Raw genomic sequence first — 20,660 nt, 5'->3', positions numbered from 1 at the left:
GAGACTGTTATCGATCCTGTCCACGGTAAATTGGCGAGCGTCTTTATCCGAATAACGCCAACTCATTATACAATTGCAACTCGCGCAGTGATTATTCTGTTGTTGTCGTAGCGAGATTATTAATTCGGCATCAATATCAAAACGCCGCTGTTTTTTTTTATCCTGTTGGCGGTAACCCGAGAGTTTTCTATCAATGACGCTTGCATCGATGGTGACTTTGTCGTCACTGACCTTGTCAGTGACTCCGTCACCGGCTCCGTCAATAACAATTCTTCGAAGCTGATTTATCCTTCGTACTCTGGACACTGCAAGATAGACTAGATTCGACCATTCGATGCGATTATCAACTATCCAAACAATTGTGTCCGTGATGGTTAGTCCCTGCGAGGAATGTATTGTTGTTGCGTATCCTAGCGTCCACGGGGATTTATCAGCACGTAGCGCGTCCTCGACGACACCGATATCAACGAGCACGATATCATTCAGCACGAGAATTTGTTTTTTTGTCCCCGACGCTGTCGGGCCTGGAATTTCAACTTCAATGTTCTGCCGCCGTGTGTCCGCGGGTCTATAACATAATGGCACTGGACGTGTTGGAAACTTTTCCTTATGCAACGTAAACAACTTCCGCTGAAGTGTGTCTCTGACTATCTTTCTACTCGCTACAATCAAATCGTTTGGTCTCCATGTTTCCCAGAATTCATTTAACGGTGTTTCCGGAATCACCTCGCGGATTATTTCACATTGAACTCTATCCGGCTGTAATCTGATTAATTTTTTAACCCCGCGCAGTTGTTCATCAAGTGCTCGGTAATCAGTATCGGTTTCTTCATAATAGTCCACAAAACCCTTTAACCAATCATGTGGACCCTCGCCGACAAATGGTGGTGGTTGACCATGGTCGCCACACATGATCACCGCTGTATTCGCGAGCACCAACCAATCAAGAAACATTTGTAAAACATCTAACGAAACAGTACATATCTCATCCCAAATGATAACCCCAGGAATAAATTTTTCACCCATTCGATCAGGAGTCCACTCACCGCCGCTGTATCGAAAAAAGCTGTGATAAGTAACGGCGTCAACATTTCGTTGTTTTATCTCTCGCGCTAGTCTATGGGTCGGTGTAAGCACGATTATACTTGCCCGCGTTCGAAATAATTCAATTGCCCGAGTCGTCTTTCCTGACCCGCCACAGCCGCTTAAATAAACTGTTTTATATCTACAAATTGGATCAGAACACGGTGGTGCATTAGACCATTCTGATAAATTATCACCGCGTAAGTAATTATTTTCAACGGTGACATTTGCTGACGGGGAATAATCGCGTCGTATTTCATTTTTAATTCTCCATATACCCCAACTCTCGTCCGGACTAGTAAACTCGGCTACGTTTCCCTTATACGCTACGTCTATATAAAACGAATCAACGGCTACTCTAACCGCGGTGTCGGGAAATCTATTTATCATCGAGAATAAATTGATAGCGGCGTAACCCAGCATAGACGCCCTCAAATGTGGATATGCCGGGCTGTCTCCATCGCTGTAAGTAACAACTGTGCCCAACTTTGTTCCATTGGACAAGAAAGCTGTTTTGCAGTTCACGTATCTATTTTTGGCCACTGCGTCCTTGATTACGAAATCATATTCTGCGTCATCTATAATCAGCCGTGAGCAATATCGTTTGTAGTCGTGGTTTTTTCCACCTTGTGTGAACTTACCAATTATTCTTCTACCGAGATCTTTTGCCTCGCGGTTTCGTTGGTTGAATATCCTCCTGGACCATTCGATGATATATTCCTCGTCGGCATCAATGTGTTTTCTGGACTCGTCAATTATGCTATCTAGACGCTCCGGTTCTGGTAACCAGACTTCAGTCTGCGCCCGGTATGATATAATCGCGTCACTGACAATCAACGATACAAGCATGCTACAATCAATCATATACCGTAGCAGCGCTATTGGCAGCCACTTCTTTTCAGCCATGTGTCTACCGATCCAAATATAACAACAGCGATGGAGTCCTGCCGCGAATTCAAATGATACTATGCGAGCGAATCCGGTTAAATCAAAATCAGGCAGTGGTCCATTAATAGCAACACGAGTCATTTCATGTCTGGGGTGTCCAAATCGTCTAAAGTACTTAGCGGCGGATCCATACCCGAGAAAACTCGCTGGATAACAGGCAACCATATCAACCGAGATCATAGCGTCGCGGTTGTATTCAGTGTTCCATAGTCCACCGTGATAGTATTCCAAACAACTGGATTGTACATCCGGCAGAAATTCCTTGCGCGTTGGTCTCCACGCATTTTTCCTTGCTGCAACATGAGCTACAACCGATGGAATCGTAAAACAATTTGTTAGCAGTTGTTCATCATGCTCCTCAAATTCCATGGCGGTTTGTTTCATCTTGTTGTGAAACGCTTCAGTGCGATATAATTCACCGTTTGGTCTTACAAACTGATCAAAGGTATCCGCATCGTTTTCAGCGCTGCGAAGTAACCACACTGATACAGGGTCGTTTTTACACAAGTAGGCAATAGCATCAAATAGTTTCCTCTCCGCGAGAAAACCATCCCGGGAGAATTCTTCTCCCAGGAATTCTTCGGGTATATACCTTACTGTTCTATCCCGTGGAAATATTGTGATCGCGGGCGTCCATGCGTGTTCGTTATGATCAATAATTTTGATTGGGGCCCCATTTGATTTGTACTTTGATTCGTATAATACTTCACCGGTTATTGTTGTAACGGTTATTGGAAATCTCAACGACGTTTCTAATCTCGCTATGTCGCTGATGGTTGCTCCACGCTCTTTTACGGTTAGTTCCCACTGGTTGATTTTGCTACGTCGTAAATCAGTCAATTTGTTTCCTTGACACGCATTTGTAAAATGCTCTATTACTCGTTCTGCTACACAATTTATCCCCGTTGACTGTTTCATTGGTTTCAGTTTTCCGATATCAGGTTTCTTATTTAACGGGTATATTCCATAAACAACTGCTGTTTCAGGATACGCTCGTTCATAGTATGGTTTGTCAATTCCGGTTAACAGCCCCGGCTTGGAGTCGCGGCTGACAGTGACTGTTTTCTTGTCGCTGAGAACTGGTTCAAATTTATCACGTATGATCCAATTACCTGATTCCACCCGGACAATGAATTTTACTCTGAAGAAATACCTTTTACCGTCAAGTTGTGATATTATCGTTGCTGCGCGGTTGTCGTTCATGGTAGCATCAACAACACCATCAATTCGAAATGTTGACCAACTATGAGATGCGCCATCACGCTTGAATTCATCGATACAATCGCGTATTTTACTCAACAGGGTTCTATCGTTTATTAACGCTTTTGGTGCGTCCTTGAGGACTCTATCAAGATTGAACTTAATATTTTTCCAGGGCTTAATTGCTGCTAATCTCTCGAACTCATCCATATAATTAAAACAAGTATTTAAATGAAAGAATATAGTATAATGAATCACTGCAAATGGTTGATGATTGGGTCGACAACCCCGTGCAATAAATCATGTAGAGGTGAATTCTGCGGGTATCATTTACAAAGCGTTCGTAATGGTTCTCTTGGCCCCCTCCCGTGCTTGGTTTGTCACGTCGGTGTAAGAGGAAAATCGCAGTTGTGTATCAATTGTGGCGGAAAGCGATACAGGGAACTAAAACGCTATTATGACAAGCGAATTAAAAACGCCGTCATTGACCCCACCGCAGACTTCGTCATCAAAACCCCCCAAGACTACGTTGAAAGATTCATAATTAAACCAAATAATAAATTAGACAAGTAGTATTATTATACAAATGGACCAAGAATTTCAGCCGCATCCTGTGCTCGTCAATTACGAGGCATCTCGCGACGGCATTGTTAGAAACCGCAAACTGAAGAAGCCGGTTGGTACCGTAAGTAATCAGGGGTATCTGATGTTTGGTGCCGGAAAGAAGAAGTACCATGTTCACAGGGTGGTATTTGAGGTATTCAACGGATTAATCGAAAATGGACTTGTGATTGATCATATTAATAATAATAAGACTGATAATTCTCTTATAAACTTGCAAGCCATCTCTCAGAGTCAAAATACCAAAAAAGGCCAAACCGGTAAATACCCAAAGAAAGCAAAATCCGTAAAGTCATTTGATACAACAACTCACGAGGAAAAAATATTTCAGTCGATGAATGAAGCCAGTAGATACTTTGACATTTGTATCGCCTCAATACGAAAAGTAGCAGAACGAGTATATCAAACAGCAATCTCAAAAAAGACCGGGCATATAATTCGATTTTCATATGTAGCGGCGCCTATGGCGCTGACGAAGTCACCGGCGCCCATGGCGCTGACAATAAATTGTCCATTCCGGAAGAAAACGAATTATTAAACACCTTCGGAATTGATACGCAGGTTTTTCATTTTTTTTTATTAATATTTTTGATATTAGAAATAAGATGTTCTATAAGAATAATGAATATCGAAGACATCAATAATATATTAGCCGAGATTTCAAAATTAAAAAATCAAGGAATTGAATTATCTGATGGTCTCGACAGTGAAAAAATATTATCCGATTATGAGATTATTAACGAACAGTCGAAACGGGGGCGTTTTACCCTGGCCCGCGAGTACTTTTTTGTAAAACGATTACAACATACGATTAATGAAAACTTGTACCACAATGACGCAAATGCATTCATTGGACTATTTACTGCCGTTGAAATAATACGAAAAAAACTCGGACGTGTTTATGAACGACGCCGGGAGATTTCTAGTAAGATCAAAAACATTAGAAGGATTATAGACGGAGCCTCCGGCGAGAAATTAGAAATTGCTTCGCAATTGCAATAATGGTAGGCGAATCACTCACTACTCGGCTAGCCAGAGAGCGGCTAGCGGCGCTTAAAAAGTTCATACCGTTACGAGACAGGGTCCGAGAACAACTTCAAACGCGACAACAAATGCAAACCGATTTTACTGTTGGAAGCGAACAACTCTTTGCCCCGGTAACTAAAGCGACTAAGGATGTTACGGCGGCAACTGTACCCGTCCTCGATGCGCTTGAAAAGATAGCGGCAGAGACAAAACAAACAAAAAGGTCTTTAGAAACACTCCCTGCAAAAATAGCGGCTGCTACAACACGGAGGCCACCACCACTCGCTATAACCGAACCACAAGAACCTTATGTTACAATGGCCGACGAGGAAGAATTAGGTGCTACTGCGAAAGAACCAGAAGAAGAAATACCGGAAGAAACACCGGAAGAAAAAAAGAAAGAGGGGAATATACCCCGTAATGTTCTTAAAAAGTCCGCAATAGATCAAATTAGAGACATCGACGACGATGAAGAATTAGTTAATTTTGTTGTTACAACATCAACTAAGAGCATTCGAGATGAGTATATCAATGAAGGTTACAAGAAAAAAATAACCTCGACGGAGAACTGGGCAAGAATAGTGTATTTAGCGAGTAAACATAGAGACGCATTACCACATCGTGGTGATCCCGATTACGATGAATTCCTCGAGAAAGTTAAGAGTAGAACACCAAAAAAAGGAAAAGGATACTCTGTTGGTAAAGAATCCTACGGCGTTACCTGTCCTGGTAGTGTTCTCAGCGATATATCACGGCTAGAGGTACTAATCGGAGGAAAACGAGCCGGAAATAACTCTCCGGAAATAATCAATGAGGCCGCTGATATTTGCAAGCGGTTATTTGCAGGCGGTATCATGGACATTAATGCATATCGAACGCTCATAGACGAGTTAGTGGATGATTAAAAAAATTATAAAATTATCGTTTTTGTTAATTTTTGACCGTTTTTGGCCGTTTTTGGCCATTTTTTGAGGGCAAAAACCCAAGGAAATCATTTAGAGAAAATCGATGTTTTTCTGAAAAATCGAGAAAAAAACGACTATAGGCAACAAAAAACGACCAAAAATGACTAGAAATCAAGAAAAAACCGGATTTTTATCGAGGGCAAAAACCCCAGGAAATTTTGATAAAATTTATTCCGGTTTTCCACACGGCGGTGGGGGGGGTGATCACAATCACTGGTGATCACAATCACTAATTGAAAAACCGGTGTTTTTATAATAAAGATGATCATACACTACAACCACGATAAACCAGTACTCGTCTACGTGGTAAACTCGCGATTGCCTGTTTACCGCGCGTACTATGGAGATGGTCTCGGTAGCACCATTGCGGGGTTATTTACAAGAATGGCTCCAAAAGTAGCGCCGTTAGCCAAACAATTAGGAATGAAGGCTATTGATGTTATTCGTGATAAGGGAATTAGTGCTATTGGAGATGTTGCCGGAAAGGCGTTTTCTGCAGCAAAGGACAAACTAATGTCGTTGGTGAGAAAAAGAAAACAGAAACCACCGGTGATGCCATCAACGACAGTGATGCCTGCGAATATCAGTAAAGTAATAAATAACGCCGTGGAAGAAAAACTAGAGTCGTTGGCGGCTGAGTCATCCACTAACGCGCTCATGAACGCAATAGCGGGAAGTGGTCTACGACGAAAAAATCGCAATTGAAAATATCAACATGATAAATAATAGAAATGTTTGCGCGAACCGCTGATCCCGCGTTTGATATGGATGCCCCAGTGCGCAGGGATGATTCTGTCCGTGATTATCAATATTATTCTTATTATGCAACGCAACCGAATCTACGATCGCGAATTGAACTTCAAGTCCAAGATACCAGTAAATACTTTCTACCGTGTGAAGCGTTTATCGAAATTGAGGGGGAACTCGTGACAAATGCTGCCGATAATGCACCATACGACAACAACCCGGCTATCCGAGTTGGTTTTGTCAACAACGGCGTAATGGCGTTATTTGAGAGCGCAAAATATCTCATTGACGGGCGAGAAATTGAATCAATAGAACGCGATGTTGATGTTGCAACGACGATAATCGGGCTAGCGAGATACTCAGATGATTATACAAGGTCGGCTGGTCCGTCTATGATGTTTGCGAAGGATACTACCGATAACGCTGAACACAATCAGTTTTCTAGGGTAAAGGCAACACATGCCACCGCGGTTGATCCAGCACCGGCCGGGTATGTAAGACCAGCTGGGAGCTTCGATGTCATAAATGTTATTACTAATTACAATCTAGGGTTTGCAACACGAGTAGGGATGTTGCAAGGACAACGCCGACAGTTTTCATGCGCGATTCCACTGCATCATATATTCGGATTCTGCAGAAACGTCAGAAAAGTCATCTATGGGGCTAAGCATACAGTAGTACTCGTGCGAAAGGGCAATGATAATGATGCAATCTGGCATGATGCTGGTGTTGCCGACGGTAAGGTCAATATAAAGAATATAGTATTGTGGATGCCAGTAATGACCCCATCAATCACCGCAGAACAGCGATTACTCTCATTCATGGAGACAGGTGGTAAATCACTGTTGAGTTGGCTCACAGTAACCACTGATGCTAAAGAGGATAATATGGATGGTATATTTACATGGCACCTGGCATCCAAACAGGGTGTTTCAGCCCCGCGTCATATATTTGTAGCGCTACAGAATAAGGCGCGATTAGGCTCCCAAGAACGCAGCCATATGATATTTGATCAAATCGGTGTCAATGAGGTCTCGTTGAGAATAAACGGACAGCAGGAACCATCCGAGGATATACAACTCAATTACGGTGACAACCATATCGCACGTGTGTATCATCGATTGCTGTCATATATGGGTCGTGATCAAAACGTCGACACTGGTTTGCAAATATCACAACTTGATTTTAAAAACCTGTATCCGATTTATTATTTTTCGTTGGAACATCTCGATTTAACGAGACAATCCGTCGTTGATATACACTTCCGAGCTCGTGTGCAACGTCCTGGTGGTATTGCTGAATATAGAGCGGTTGCTGTCATTCTCAGCGATAAATCAATGCTGTTGGAAGGTGTTGGTGGACGAATGAGAATCATTGATGCACCAGTGGAAAACATGTAATTGAAAGCACAAACGCGTTTACAATAAAATGTCGTATAGTGTCGTCAGTGTAGAGTTGACTGATGGTCAAGTCAAGAAATTACGATCAAAGTCGGCTAAACAATGCGGGACCACAATAACGCTGAAGCCGTCACAGATGGCAGGTGGTAATCATAAGATATCGTTGACGGCGCGTCAAATAAAACATTTCAATAATGCGATGGAGAATAAAAAGGGTGTTCAGGTAGATTTCTCGGCCGCAGCGATCAAAAACATGGAAAAGACCGGTGGGATATTTCCGCTGTTAGCCGCGATTCCGGCATTGATTGCCGCGGCCGCACCAGCAGTGGCGAAGGCGGCGGCGTTAGGAGCCGTTGGTACCGCGGCGGGAATGGCATTGAAGAAGGCAACCGGGAAAGGCTATAAAAAAAAACGATCCGTGGCCGGAAAGGGTCTAAGACTACCGGGAACCCCGTATTCATGGTATTCGGGAAAGGGTCTAAGACTACCGGGAACCGTTTATTGACTCGGGGGTCATTGACCCCTATGTCTAATTTTGATTTAATAGACGCCGCAAACGCGCTAGCGATAAAAAACTTCAGAGGTGTTTTTATGAGGGATCAATTACCGGCGGCACCAAGGAATATTGAAACCGGCATAATTAACCTCGATGGGTCCTCCGGAGCGGGAACTCATTGGGTTGCGTACGCGATTGATCCGCGTGCGATCGTCTATTTTGATTCATACGGGTTAGCCCCGCCGAACGAGTTTATGCGGTATATCCGGACGTGTTCAGCCCGGGCGTTTTATTCCACGTTGCCAACACAGCGATTAAGTGACCCACCGATATGTGGCCGTGAGGTATTAAACGTACTTGCGGCGATTTCATCATCGCGAAAACCACCTCATGTAGTTGTAAACGAATACACTAGTGGGGTCGTAGAGGCCCGGCGGGTCAATTAGAAACGCCGTTTTTTTTTACAATAACGATGATTGATATTTGGGGACGACCGGTTTCGGCGCTGAAGGAATCCACGGAAACGCTCGCCACCGATGACATAAAAAAACTAATCGAGGATGAAATCGCCGATACGTTGAATTTAACCAGTGTTGACCCAGGTGAAATAGTCGTATTTCAAGACCGCCAGGGTAAATTGAAATCCAGTAATGTGTCCCTGGATGATGTTTTAACACGACAGCGTGATGCCGCCGAGGACACTATCGCGTTGTATACCGGCGACGGACGACTCAAACCGGGTGAACATATATCGGCGGTAACATTAGTCAAAGACGGTTTTATAAGGTTGGATAGATCGGTGACCGAACTCGACGCGCAGGTGAAAAAATCTATCACCGATATACAGCTCACTACCGCTAGTTTTTTCGGGACCCCGACGGTAACCGAACCGAATCTTGCAACAATAAAAAATACTATTTCGGAGTTTACAACGCTGTCGGGCCAATTTTACACGTTACGAAAAAATGTTAACAGGATCGATGACAACTTTGATAAATTCTTTGGTAAAAAAAATACCAAGCTGGATGAGATTACAACAACTATAAATGATATCACTGCGTATGGACGGGAAATAAAAACAATCAAAACTGATGTTGCAGCGAACAAAGGGAGTGTAGACGTGCATGAACGGGAAATAGAAATAATCAGCGCTAATGTTGCAACGATCATAAATAATGTAGACTCGCATGGACGGAAAATAGAAACAATCAAAACTGATATTGTAGCGAACAAAAGGAATATAGACGCGCATACACAGGAAATAGGAACAATCAAAACTGATGTTGCAACGAGCAAAAGAAATATAGACGTGTATGGACAGGAAATAAAAACAATCAAAACTGATGTTGCATCGAACAAAAGGAATATAGACGCGCATACAGGGGAAATAGAAACAATCGAACTTGATGTTGCAGCGAACAAAAGAAATATAGACGCGCATACAGGGGAAATAGAAACGATCAAAACTGATATTGTAGCGAATAAAAAAAGTATAGACGTGCATGAACAGAGAATAGGAACGATCAAAACTGATATTGTGGCGAACAAGAATAATATAGACGCGCATGAATGGAGAATAGAAACAGTCAAAACTGATGTTGCAGCGAACAAAAAAGATGTGGACGCGCATACACGGGAAATAGATACACTCATTACTAAGGTTGCAGCGAACAAAAAAGATGTGGACGCGCATACACGGGAAATAGATACACTCATTACTAAGGTTGCAGCGAACAAAAAAGATGTGGACGCGCATACACGGGAAATAGATACACTCATTACTAAGGTTGCAGCGAACAAAAAAAATGTGGACGCGCATATACAGGAAATAGATATACTCATTACTAGGGTTGCAGCGAACAAGAATAATATAGACGCGAATTTGCGGAGAATAGAAATAATCGGAACTGATGTTGAAGCGATTAAAGACGGACTACCGAGAGTAGCAGAGCAATTCGAAAAAATAAAAATTCCTCATGAGAACATCATCAACACAGTATACACAATTCGGCATGGATCATTCGATTGGACTCCTACACAGAATACAGTAAATACTACCGCAACTGTTAAGGGCATTTATCGATTGACACTGGTTTCAATGATGCAGTTTAATATATTATCGTCGAGTTCATCCGGGTTTAACAATACAATATCAACAATTATAGACAAGAACGCAACTGAACAGTTTACAATTTATGCCGTTGATGGAAATTTAGCCCGGGCAAACATCACATGGTATGTGGAATTTGTAGCGAATCTAAGTAATTAAAAACACTAGCTCTTTTAGAATAAAATGACCACCAGGGTAATTGAATCAGAGGTATCACCGACGTCACATCAATATCGATTCGATACCGCAAAAGAATTCTCCGCGAACTTAAAAACGCTTTCCGAACAATACCGTGCAAAAATAAAAAAATACCGTCGTAAAATAACCGCCATCGACGCGGTCGTGTACTCGGTGTCGGGTATAGTAGCTGGCGCCGGTGTTATTTTATCCACGGTGACCACGATAGCCCCGATCGCTGTTCCAATCGCTATCTCCGCGATGACAACAGTTGCTGGAGTCGCCAACGCAATCACTAAAAAGATATCATCGTGTTTTCAGAAAAAACTCAACGAGTATACAGTAAAACATCAAATAGTATCCGACGCGTACTCGAAATTATCCGGGTTGATCTCATTATCGATTGATAATTTGTTCGTATCCGATGTTGAATTCTCCACGATGGTCCAGTTGTATAGCTCCGCGATGTCAAAAATAGAGGATTTTTAACTGGAAGCCGGAACCACCTGGTTGCTGAAATTAGACACTAAAGACAACGAATAATAATAATGTCGCTGAACCCCGAAGGGTTTCAGTTGCTTCAACGGATCGCGGAGAACACCACTCCGGTACAAACAAATATGATATCGATAACGTCAACGAAACCCGAATTCAGTGTGAACTTCCCGTCGCCGGTTCCAGTGAAGGAAATAGCACTGGCAAAATTGCGAATATATCACAGTTGGCCTAATATTCGAGCGGACGCATTTAATGGACAACAACCTAATAACTCGCTGGTTTTTGCACGGACAAATAAACCCGATGGGACCCCAGACTGGGAGGAGGTTACAATACCAACTGGGTCATACCAAATAGAACAAATCAATAAGGAATTTCAACGCAGGATAAAATCGATCACAGGAAAAGAATCAAAAATCGCTATTACGGTTCATGAACCGACGTTATCGTCGACGATTGAAATAAGCACACCGGGGTATATGGTTGATATTTATAACAGTTCAATAAGAACCATACTAGGATGGCCTAAGAATCCACCCGCGGACGCCCCCCCATCAACTATCCTCAGATACGATAACGGAGATGGTGGTAGGCATATTGCTCCATACAACGTAAATATTGCATCGGTGATAGCGATTAATCTAGTGTGCGATGTTATCGAAGGGAGTTACCAGGTGGATACCAAGCAATCAAATCAAGCTCAACAGGGGTATATCCTTTATTCGTTTTCACCAACAGCCCCTCCGGGATTTTTAATCGTTGAGAGTCCGATTAATCCGGTCTATATGCGATGCCATGATCGGTTTTTAACGAGAATTAATTTTAGAATTACCGATCAGTCAAATAACCTAATTGACCTACAAGAGGAGGAGTTAGTGATCACTCTGTTTGTAAGATCATAGCAGCAGAGGGGGCGATGACATCGACGCGGGACGCCCGATGATTACCAAGGGAAAACACCAACGAGATGTTGTGGCGAAATATGGCGTTTTCGAGTAAAAAACGCTAAGGCTCCATTTGCCAAACGGAGACTTTATTTTTTTTTTGTTCGAAAAGTGAGATTTCGAAGGAAGGCTCTATTTGTCGTTTTGAGGCCTTAATCGAAATTTGTCGAAAAAGTTGTCGGACTCGCCCCCTCTGCTGCTCAACTAGAACCTGAGATGAGCATGTGTAGAGAGTTACATGGCCATACTACATGAGCATGTGTAGAGAGTTACATGGCCATACTACATGAGCATGTGTAGAGAGTTACATGGACATGCTACATGAACATGTGTAAAGAGTTACATGGACATGCTACATGAACATGTGTAAAGAGTTACATGGCCATACTACATGAGCATGTATAGATAGTTACATGGCCATACTACATGAATATGTGTAGATAGTTACATGGCCATACTGCATGAACATACATGGCCATACTGCATGAACATGTGTAGACAGTTATATGGCCATACTGCATTAACATGTGTTGATAGTTACATGGCCATACTGCATGAACATGTGTAGATAGTTGCATGGCCATACTACATGAACATGTGTAGAGAGTTACATGGCCATACTACATGAATATGTGAAGATAGTTACATGGCCATAATACATGAGCATGTGTAGATAGTTACATGGCCATACTGCATGAACATGTGTAGAAAGTTACATGGCCATACTACATGAACAAGTGTAGGTAGTTACATGGTCACACTACAAGAAGTTCTGGAAGAGAAGTAATAATGAACCTATGACAAAAGACAGACCGGCAATTCAATAAGCTCTTCTATAGTCTTAGCTCAGCTAATGTGGGTATTTGAGAAAGCCTGTCAAAGTTTTCAGTATGTTGGTGGTTCTTCTTAAGGTTTTCATGCGTTCTTCCTTCTTCAAATATACTGGCTGCCATGTTTACCCTATGTGCTGACAAATTGCATCAAACCCACGAAATCAAAAGATTTTTTTCCTACTTCACCATTTTCTTAAACAGGTGTCAAAGAAATCTGGCAAATTAGCAAGTGTTACTTTTCTCACTCTGATCTGCTTATCAAGGGTCTTTTGTCTCAGGTCATCAGGTATCAGTTTCATGATGTCATAATGTAGCATGACCCACTTTCAATGACATCAAAATGATGGACATTATCCTAGCCCTTTCAAGTAAGAAAACCAACGATCGGATGGAATAAAAATTTAGTTGTTGTTTGTCTGTGCTCTCTGAAAAACATGGGTAATAATAATAATCAATTCTGGCATTTGCATCTAGACAAAGATCAGTCTCAAGTGTCACTTGGTCAGAAGAGCATCACAAAATTAAAATAATGTAACCCCTTGACAAGGATTTCTTTATCCTAGTGCAAACACCACCAGTTTCTACAAGTTGTACCTTTCACACTTTTTGCAGAAGTAGAGGATAGCTTGCTTGGGAATTCCCTCAGTGATGTCAACTTGAGATCGAAGACAGGCAACACACATGTTAGCAAGGTTGGGCTCAATCTGAGTACCACACTGGCAGCACAAGCTGAAATTCAACCAAGAAACTTAAAATTATTCACCATACTTTTATAATAATTTCCAATGCAGGAATTATTGTCAAGTGAAATGGAATATAACCTGGGTCAATTGTACAAACGTTTGTCCGATTCGAAAAGAAAAAATATTCAGCGTATACTACTGACATGGCAAGTTTCCATTTATACTTTAGATAGGGACCAATCACCAGGCACCTGCAGGCCCCCTAAAAGAATTCCTTTTGTGATCCAAGCCAGCCATCAAAGAAACCTTCAACTAGGCCCCATGTGGGTTAGGGGGTGTAGATGAATTCGCCAAAAACAATCCCTTCTGTGATCTAAGCCAGCCTCTCAAACAAACGATCATCTGGACCTCTAGTCAGTTAGACAGGTGCCTAAAAAGAATCTCTATTTTATCTATGCTAGCCTCTTAAAGAAACCTCCATCTTGACCCCTTGTGGGTTAGGTGCTCTAAAAGACCCCACTAAAACAAATCCCTTTTAATTTTCGTCTTGACCCGTTGTGGGTTAAAAGCTGTAGACAGGCCCCATAAAGAATCCCATCTGTGATCTAAGCCAGCCTCTCAAAGAAATCTTCCTCTTGACCCTTTGTGGGTTAAAGGCTACAGAAGAGGCCTGATGTACTGTTCTGTAAGGCTTGAATGATGGAGGCAAGAGTTATTGAGGTTCAGTGGTTAGTTTCCCAGTGATAAATAAAACAACGGTCAAAAGAAGTCAATTTACTGTACTTTTGATTGGTATTTTGTTAAAGCTTTACCAATGTCACTTTTTGCCAATTATGCAAATATCGTGTATAGCCGATACTGATTATGAGACCGATTATTTAATTATTATATGTATTATAACAATGACTGGTTCAGAAACAAACCTATTAGTCTAATGTAAGCAGGTATTTTGCTGTGTGAGTTATAACAAGGTTGTTTTTGCGGCAAGTGAATCTGAACTTCTATTTAAAAAAAACACAGAAACTGGAGAAGTAGTACACTGCTATTTATAGAAAATAATGATCACACAATCATAAAACTTGAAAAACTTTAAAACTAGCACTGATAAACTTATGGTTTGCCAATTCAATAGAGAAATGAATGAAAATGTATTAAGCTAGTCTTTTAACTTACATTCCATGATGCAGGTCACCATTATTAAATTTCAATAAATGACTAAAAATTGTTTAATACAAATGCCTAATAATAATTTAAGTTAATAATATGCATACTTTTTAAGACTAAAGTTGGATGTCACTGTACGCTGGCTGCAGCTGATACTGAAAGCCTAGTTGAGGTAGGTTGTATTTAGGCAACAGTAACATTTCTCCCTTCTCGTCAAGGAACAATCCATGACGATCCGAAAAAATCTGGCCTGCGCCACTAAACAGCTGCTTGCTCGGAACGCTTGAAGCTGGTGCAGACAAATAGTGTCTAGCTAATTTAGCCAAGATGGGGAACTGAAACCTGTGAGCATTCCACCAGCCATATGTCTTCTTGTGGCAACAGAAGGCTGGCCAGATACATGGAAGGCTGGCCAGATACATGACAGGTTCATCACAGGCCACAGAAAAAAAATCCCAGAGACACAACGTTGATGGTCGAGTGGAGTTTGTTTCAGTTTCATTTTTACTTGTTTTGGTCGGGGTTTCCTTCTGCTTGTCAGCTGATGCAGCTATAATGCATTCTGCTCTAACCCATAGCTGGATCTGGTGACAAGTAATTCTTCACTGAATAGGACATGTTTGAAACATGGATCCAAGATGGTGGCCAAGACAAACTTCTTGTTGCTGCAGAGGTCTCGTTAGGATTTTAAAGCTAGGAGTCCAGGACTCCCATTTTGGTAAATATAGGAGTCCCACCATCAAAAGTTGCAGTCCCTTCTTTCCTACAGAATGAACACAGATGTGAGTGCGTCTATTTTTAGATAGAGAGATTTTCATAATGTACTCACTCACTATAATATAGCTTCATTACAACAGTCCATTGACAGGATCACAAATTTATGGTTTATTTATTTGTATACGTACTTGAAGTAATTTTAGGCAAATAAATAGTATCTGATTTGCTGTTTTTCCCTGGTTTTTTTGCAAATTCCACAACAAAGCATTGTTCCATAAGTTTCTGACCTATATAATTTAATTTTAAAGTTAAACCTTTAATAAAATATTACCTAGGCTTTGGTTTCAATGATTTGTATATTATTTCTGAATATATCTGCCAGATGATTTAAGAAAACAGACAATCTAATAAACTGATACATCCCAGGCTTAGCGAAGTCCGCCATTATTTCCCGTTAGGCCTACTGGTTCACTTACAAACAACTAATTTCATGACGAAATAGTGTATAAGAGGCAGTTAATATATATCCAGATTACCAATTTTATCTTAAAATACAAGTTTGTATGTTTTGTCATCAAAGGATAGCATGCAGGAAATTGATAGTTGCTACCTTACTTGGAAAAGGGTTAATGGTTAATCAGCTATCAAAACACAATGCTTGTGAATGGGCAAGAGTTTGTTTGTCAATGTAATTGATATAAAAACTAGGCCTAGCTACTGATGCCTTGACGAATACATTTCGCTACAACACTAGAACTAACCGGGCTAAGGCAAGGAGCATTTAAAAAATATATGGTATGGTCAATCAATGTACTGCTTAAATAATCACAGGGCAAAGTTGTTTTCACTTTCCTAACAGAAGAAGGCGATGTTTACATTTTTAGGCGACATGTTACCCACTTACGAACGGCATTTTGTATAAGTCTCAACATGTCTTGATACTGAGGTCATGTGCACTGCTTATTCCGCTACATTCGGAAATGAACACAATAACGACAGCTAAGTTGTTTATTTAATGTACTTTTATAAATGGCCACATGTACATCTCTGGGTCTTTCTGCCTCTGAATTCAATCACTGTAAATATCAGTACATTTTCCCAAACCGGCCACCAGTCAAAGCTTTTGAACGTGCTGCCCAGCTATTGCATCATGTTCTATTTTATGTACTCTTATAAAATGGCAACATCATACATGTATGTACATCAAGGAGTCTTTCAGTCACTGAATTATGTCATTGTAAATATCAGCACAGCTAACTGTTCAAGACATTTTCCTACAAAGCAGGTGGCTGAAGCAGAACTGGCAAGTCTTTGAAATTTGCCACACACCTGTTAAATGCGTACAGAGGACTCCCGCCTTAGTGATTTTATGCGTCCAAGATAAAAAATTGGCGTACAAATACGCATAATTAAGCATTTCCGAGATCTCTGTGCTGGCAACGTCAGCAAAGCATTGTTCAGTAATGTCAACATATCACGCACATTGTCTGAATACCTTGACTTGCTTCATGCTCTTGAGCCAGCAACATTCGGAGCATTTTCAGCATAGAAAGAATGACGGATACTGATGTTTGGCTATCACTTACTTCCTTGGTAATGGGCCTAACGTGTCCACAATATTGTTAATCAAGACCCACTGTTGGGCTGTTAGGCTAGGCAGGTCATAGAGAGTAGCATAAGCCCCCAGGACTTGTTTTTGTTAAAATGTATACTAAATTTCAATGCCATGCTAAAATGATTATCAATTTTCAAAGACTACCTTGCTAAAATGTATATCAAATTTCAATAACTGCACCAATTTCAAAGATTGCCATGCTAAAATGTATATCAAATTTCAATGACTGCCATGCTAAAATGAATATCAATTTTCAAAGACTGCCTTGCTAAAATGTATATCAAATTTCAGACTTCCATACTAAAATGCATGCCAAATTTCATTGACTGTCATGAGTTTGATCGACAAAGGCAATTTCTTTTTCTTCAGATAGTGGTAACTGTTAAAATGCTGATCAGACAAAGCCCCTTCTTTTAATATACACTATTTAATCATGATACAAGAGCAGTGGGTGACTAAGTCGCTAAAATATCTAACTTTGCCTTCTTCAATTAGGAAAGCTAAAAAGACTTTAATGTGGGTATTTTTAGCTTCATTGACTGACCATACTTTTTGAAGACACCTCAGACGGTTCATACATAAAGTGTAAATACAATTTCCAAACACTGGGAGATAACTCTAAAGTACCAATCTGATAGAGTCATATTTTTATATTCAACACAAAATGAATATATAAGTTTCATCGAGATATCTAAGGTAGTTAACAGTGAAGAGGGACATAACAGTAGCTCTAACATTACTAAGCCAAATCTTGCACAGGACACAAGTTTCATTATGAGCTCTCAGTTGTTTCAGTAGATATCAACCAGAAGAGAGTGTGATTAAGCTGAAGTATACTTCTTTAAAGAAACAAATAAAAATATATTAATACTGGAGAAAGTTTAGATAGCTTCATTTCGTTAAAGATTCTTATCATGTTTGTAACCGATTTCAGTATTCCCTGCTTCCATCACATTCCAGTAAACTGAAATGAGGCTAATGATACTTAAAAGCATGTCCATTTACTTGTGTTGGAATGTGAGTTTATTACGAAACAGGCATCAGTAAATTTTGACTAAAATATAACTTTAATTTGTCGAAAAGTGCCAATATGGGTTGCAAAGTGTGAGATATTCCTGAAAATGTGACTTAACATTCAGATGTTAATCGACATCGGAACACACTTTACAGCACCATTACTTGGGCAGTAAGACATCGATGACCAAAACATAAATATCAGGGTCGAGGTCTTACATTGTAGGACTTATAGACAATTCGGCCCAACTTGGACCAAAAATAAGATAATTTGACCCAACTTATAAGACAATTTGGCCCAACTTGAAAGACAATTCGGCCCAACTTTGCGATAGTTGTATAAAGATAGTTTTCTTCAAACAGCAAGTAGATGCTATAAAAGATATATATATATATATATATATATATATATATATATATATATATATATATATATATATATATGTGTGTGTGTGTGTGTGAGAGAGAGAGAGAACACCAACTAACATATATTGCGCTTTCTAATTAAAATACTTAAATACATTTATTTTTATGCTAAAAAAATATATGCATCTGCACAACAACATTCTCAATTTAAGTTGTCTGGTCAAATTATCTATACTGATTTATCAAATAATAATACTTAACAGATAATATTCTACAGAATACGTTTATATTTTTCCCAGAGTAGCAACACTGTACATGAGATATTATACTAATATATTTGATTTTAGGCTTCAGATTGTAACACTGCTTCATATATGACACACTCGATTGCACATAGCTTTATAAAATAGAAACGATATATTGTTACAAATTAGCAACAAGAGTAGAGGCCAAGCAAACCTCTTGAAAACACTAATCCTACTTTGAGAGGGATACTTCAAAGGCTTCTTACCTTTTAATGAATACTTACTTGTTTTGTTAGATGAAAATTAACAAGATACCAAACTAAACAGATCCGTACCATGCACGGAAAACTTTTTAAGATTTGGAGGATGTACACCAATAAGGAAATCAGTGTCAACAATCTTCTATGAATGTGCAGAAGGATCTATGGACCACGAAGTTGAAGAACTGAGTCGAGTTATTTTCATATCAGGTCTGTGTGTGTGTGTGTGTCTGAGGGAGAGAGAGGAGAGAGAGAAATGCCAAGCATTTTGTCAGTTTAGTTTTCCATGTGTGTGACTCTCTCTCTCTCTCTCAAATGAGAAACATGATAGTTGCCAGAAAGGGATAAAGTGAAACAAAGCAAAATACATCTGAACCCATATACATAAAACTCACCAGCTTGAGTGCACATACATATCAACATACATACACACATGCATGCATGCATGCATACATACATACATACATACATACATACATACATACATACATACATACAGACATACACATTGTGCTTGACTAAAACTTCTTTTTGCAGGAAGCTTTGGTCTATATATATATATATATATATATATATATATATACACTTTTCATACATCACATATTAGAATATGTTTCCCAAGTCTTGACAATCATTTACTGAAGATACTGGCAGATTGGAGAAACATTAAAACTGAAGCTGCATTGATTAAATGCTTCTGACACCCAAATTCACTAATGAGGCACAAATCAATGTCGCTGAGACGTTATCACTAAAAGTAACAAAGGAAAATGTTTTTAGATGATCAGGCGTAGGGCTCTTGCACGTGCCCACAAAAATATAGGTATTCTGAAATCTGACGTTTCAAACCTGAGACTTAAGATAAAGACAAAAAATACGAAATTTGAGCGACTAAGTAAAATACTATGACTGTTGCCAGAACCTAAGGAATTAACACCAAGTAAAAGAGCCGATGCAGAAGTGTACAAATTTATATCTGATCCCAAGAAGACGGAATCTTGTAAGACGAAAACTTCTTGTTTGCAATGCAGTTTTTTCTGAAACAAACACGTCAAAGCAGTCTCGTTCTCTAAAATGACGCCGTGTTCTACATCAGATTAGTTATGGGTTGAATATTCAAAATGTCTGATGCCGAAATGGAATTAATTAACAATGCATTTGCTCCACATTAGTGAAATACATACGTTACCTAAACAGTACACATGAGGGGACTCCTCACTTTTATTGGCTAAAAATGTTGTTTTCTATATGTGAGACTGTAAATAAGTTCAGGCCATTTTAATTGCATACAAAAGTGTACATTTAAGTTGTTTGAACTTTAAAATATATCCATGCTTTACACTATGACACATACGTTAACATTCTACGTTACAAAACATTTTATAAAATACATTAGTTATTTTTTTTTATTTTAAAAATTTCGTGAAAGCACTTAATTAAGTATAAAATTTTTATTCATTTTATCTTCTTATAAAATATAAAATAAGTCATAATGATTATATCAGATCAATGACCATGTGAATAATGATGATGTTCAACTGTCACATA

General features: G+C 39.8%; 1 protein-coding gene across 1 annotated transcript in view; it reads right to left on the bottom strand.

Moving 5' to 3' along the window:
• LOC149772902 (60S ribosomal export protein NMD3-like) overlaps nucleotides 1–20,660 on the bottom strand; it is a 71,773-nt gene that overhangs the window by 48,421 nt on the left and 2,692 nt on the right. Inside the window, exon 2 of the mRNA XM_089947104.1 lies at nucleotides 13,643–13,777. Within this exon, the coding sequence (XP_089803230.1) occupies nucleotides 13,643–13,777 (135 nt within the window). The remainder of the gene's footprint in view (nucleotides 1–13,642; nucleotides 13,778–20,660) is intronic.

The sequence above is a fragment of the Sinohyriopsis cumingii genome, unplaced genomic scaffold, assembly GCF_028554795.1.
Source record: "Sinohyriopsis cumingii isolate HCF-2022 unplaced genomic scaffold, ASM2855479v2 utg000974l, whole genome shotgun sequence".
In the NCBI taxonomy this organism is placed as follows: domain Eukaryota; kingdom Metazoa; phylum Mollusca; class Bivalvia; order Unionida; family Unionidae; genus Sinohyriopsis; species Sinohyriopsis cumingii.
This window is presented reverse-complemented; position numbering and strand designations above follow the sequence as displayed.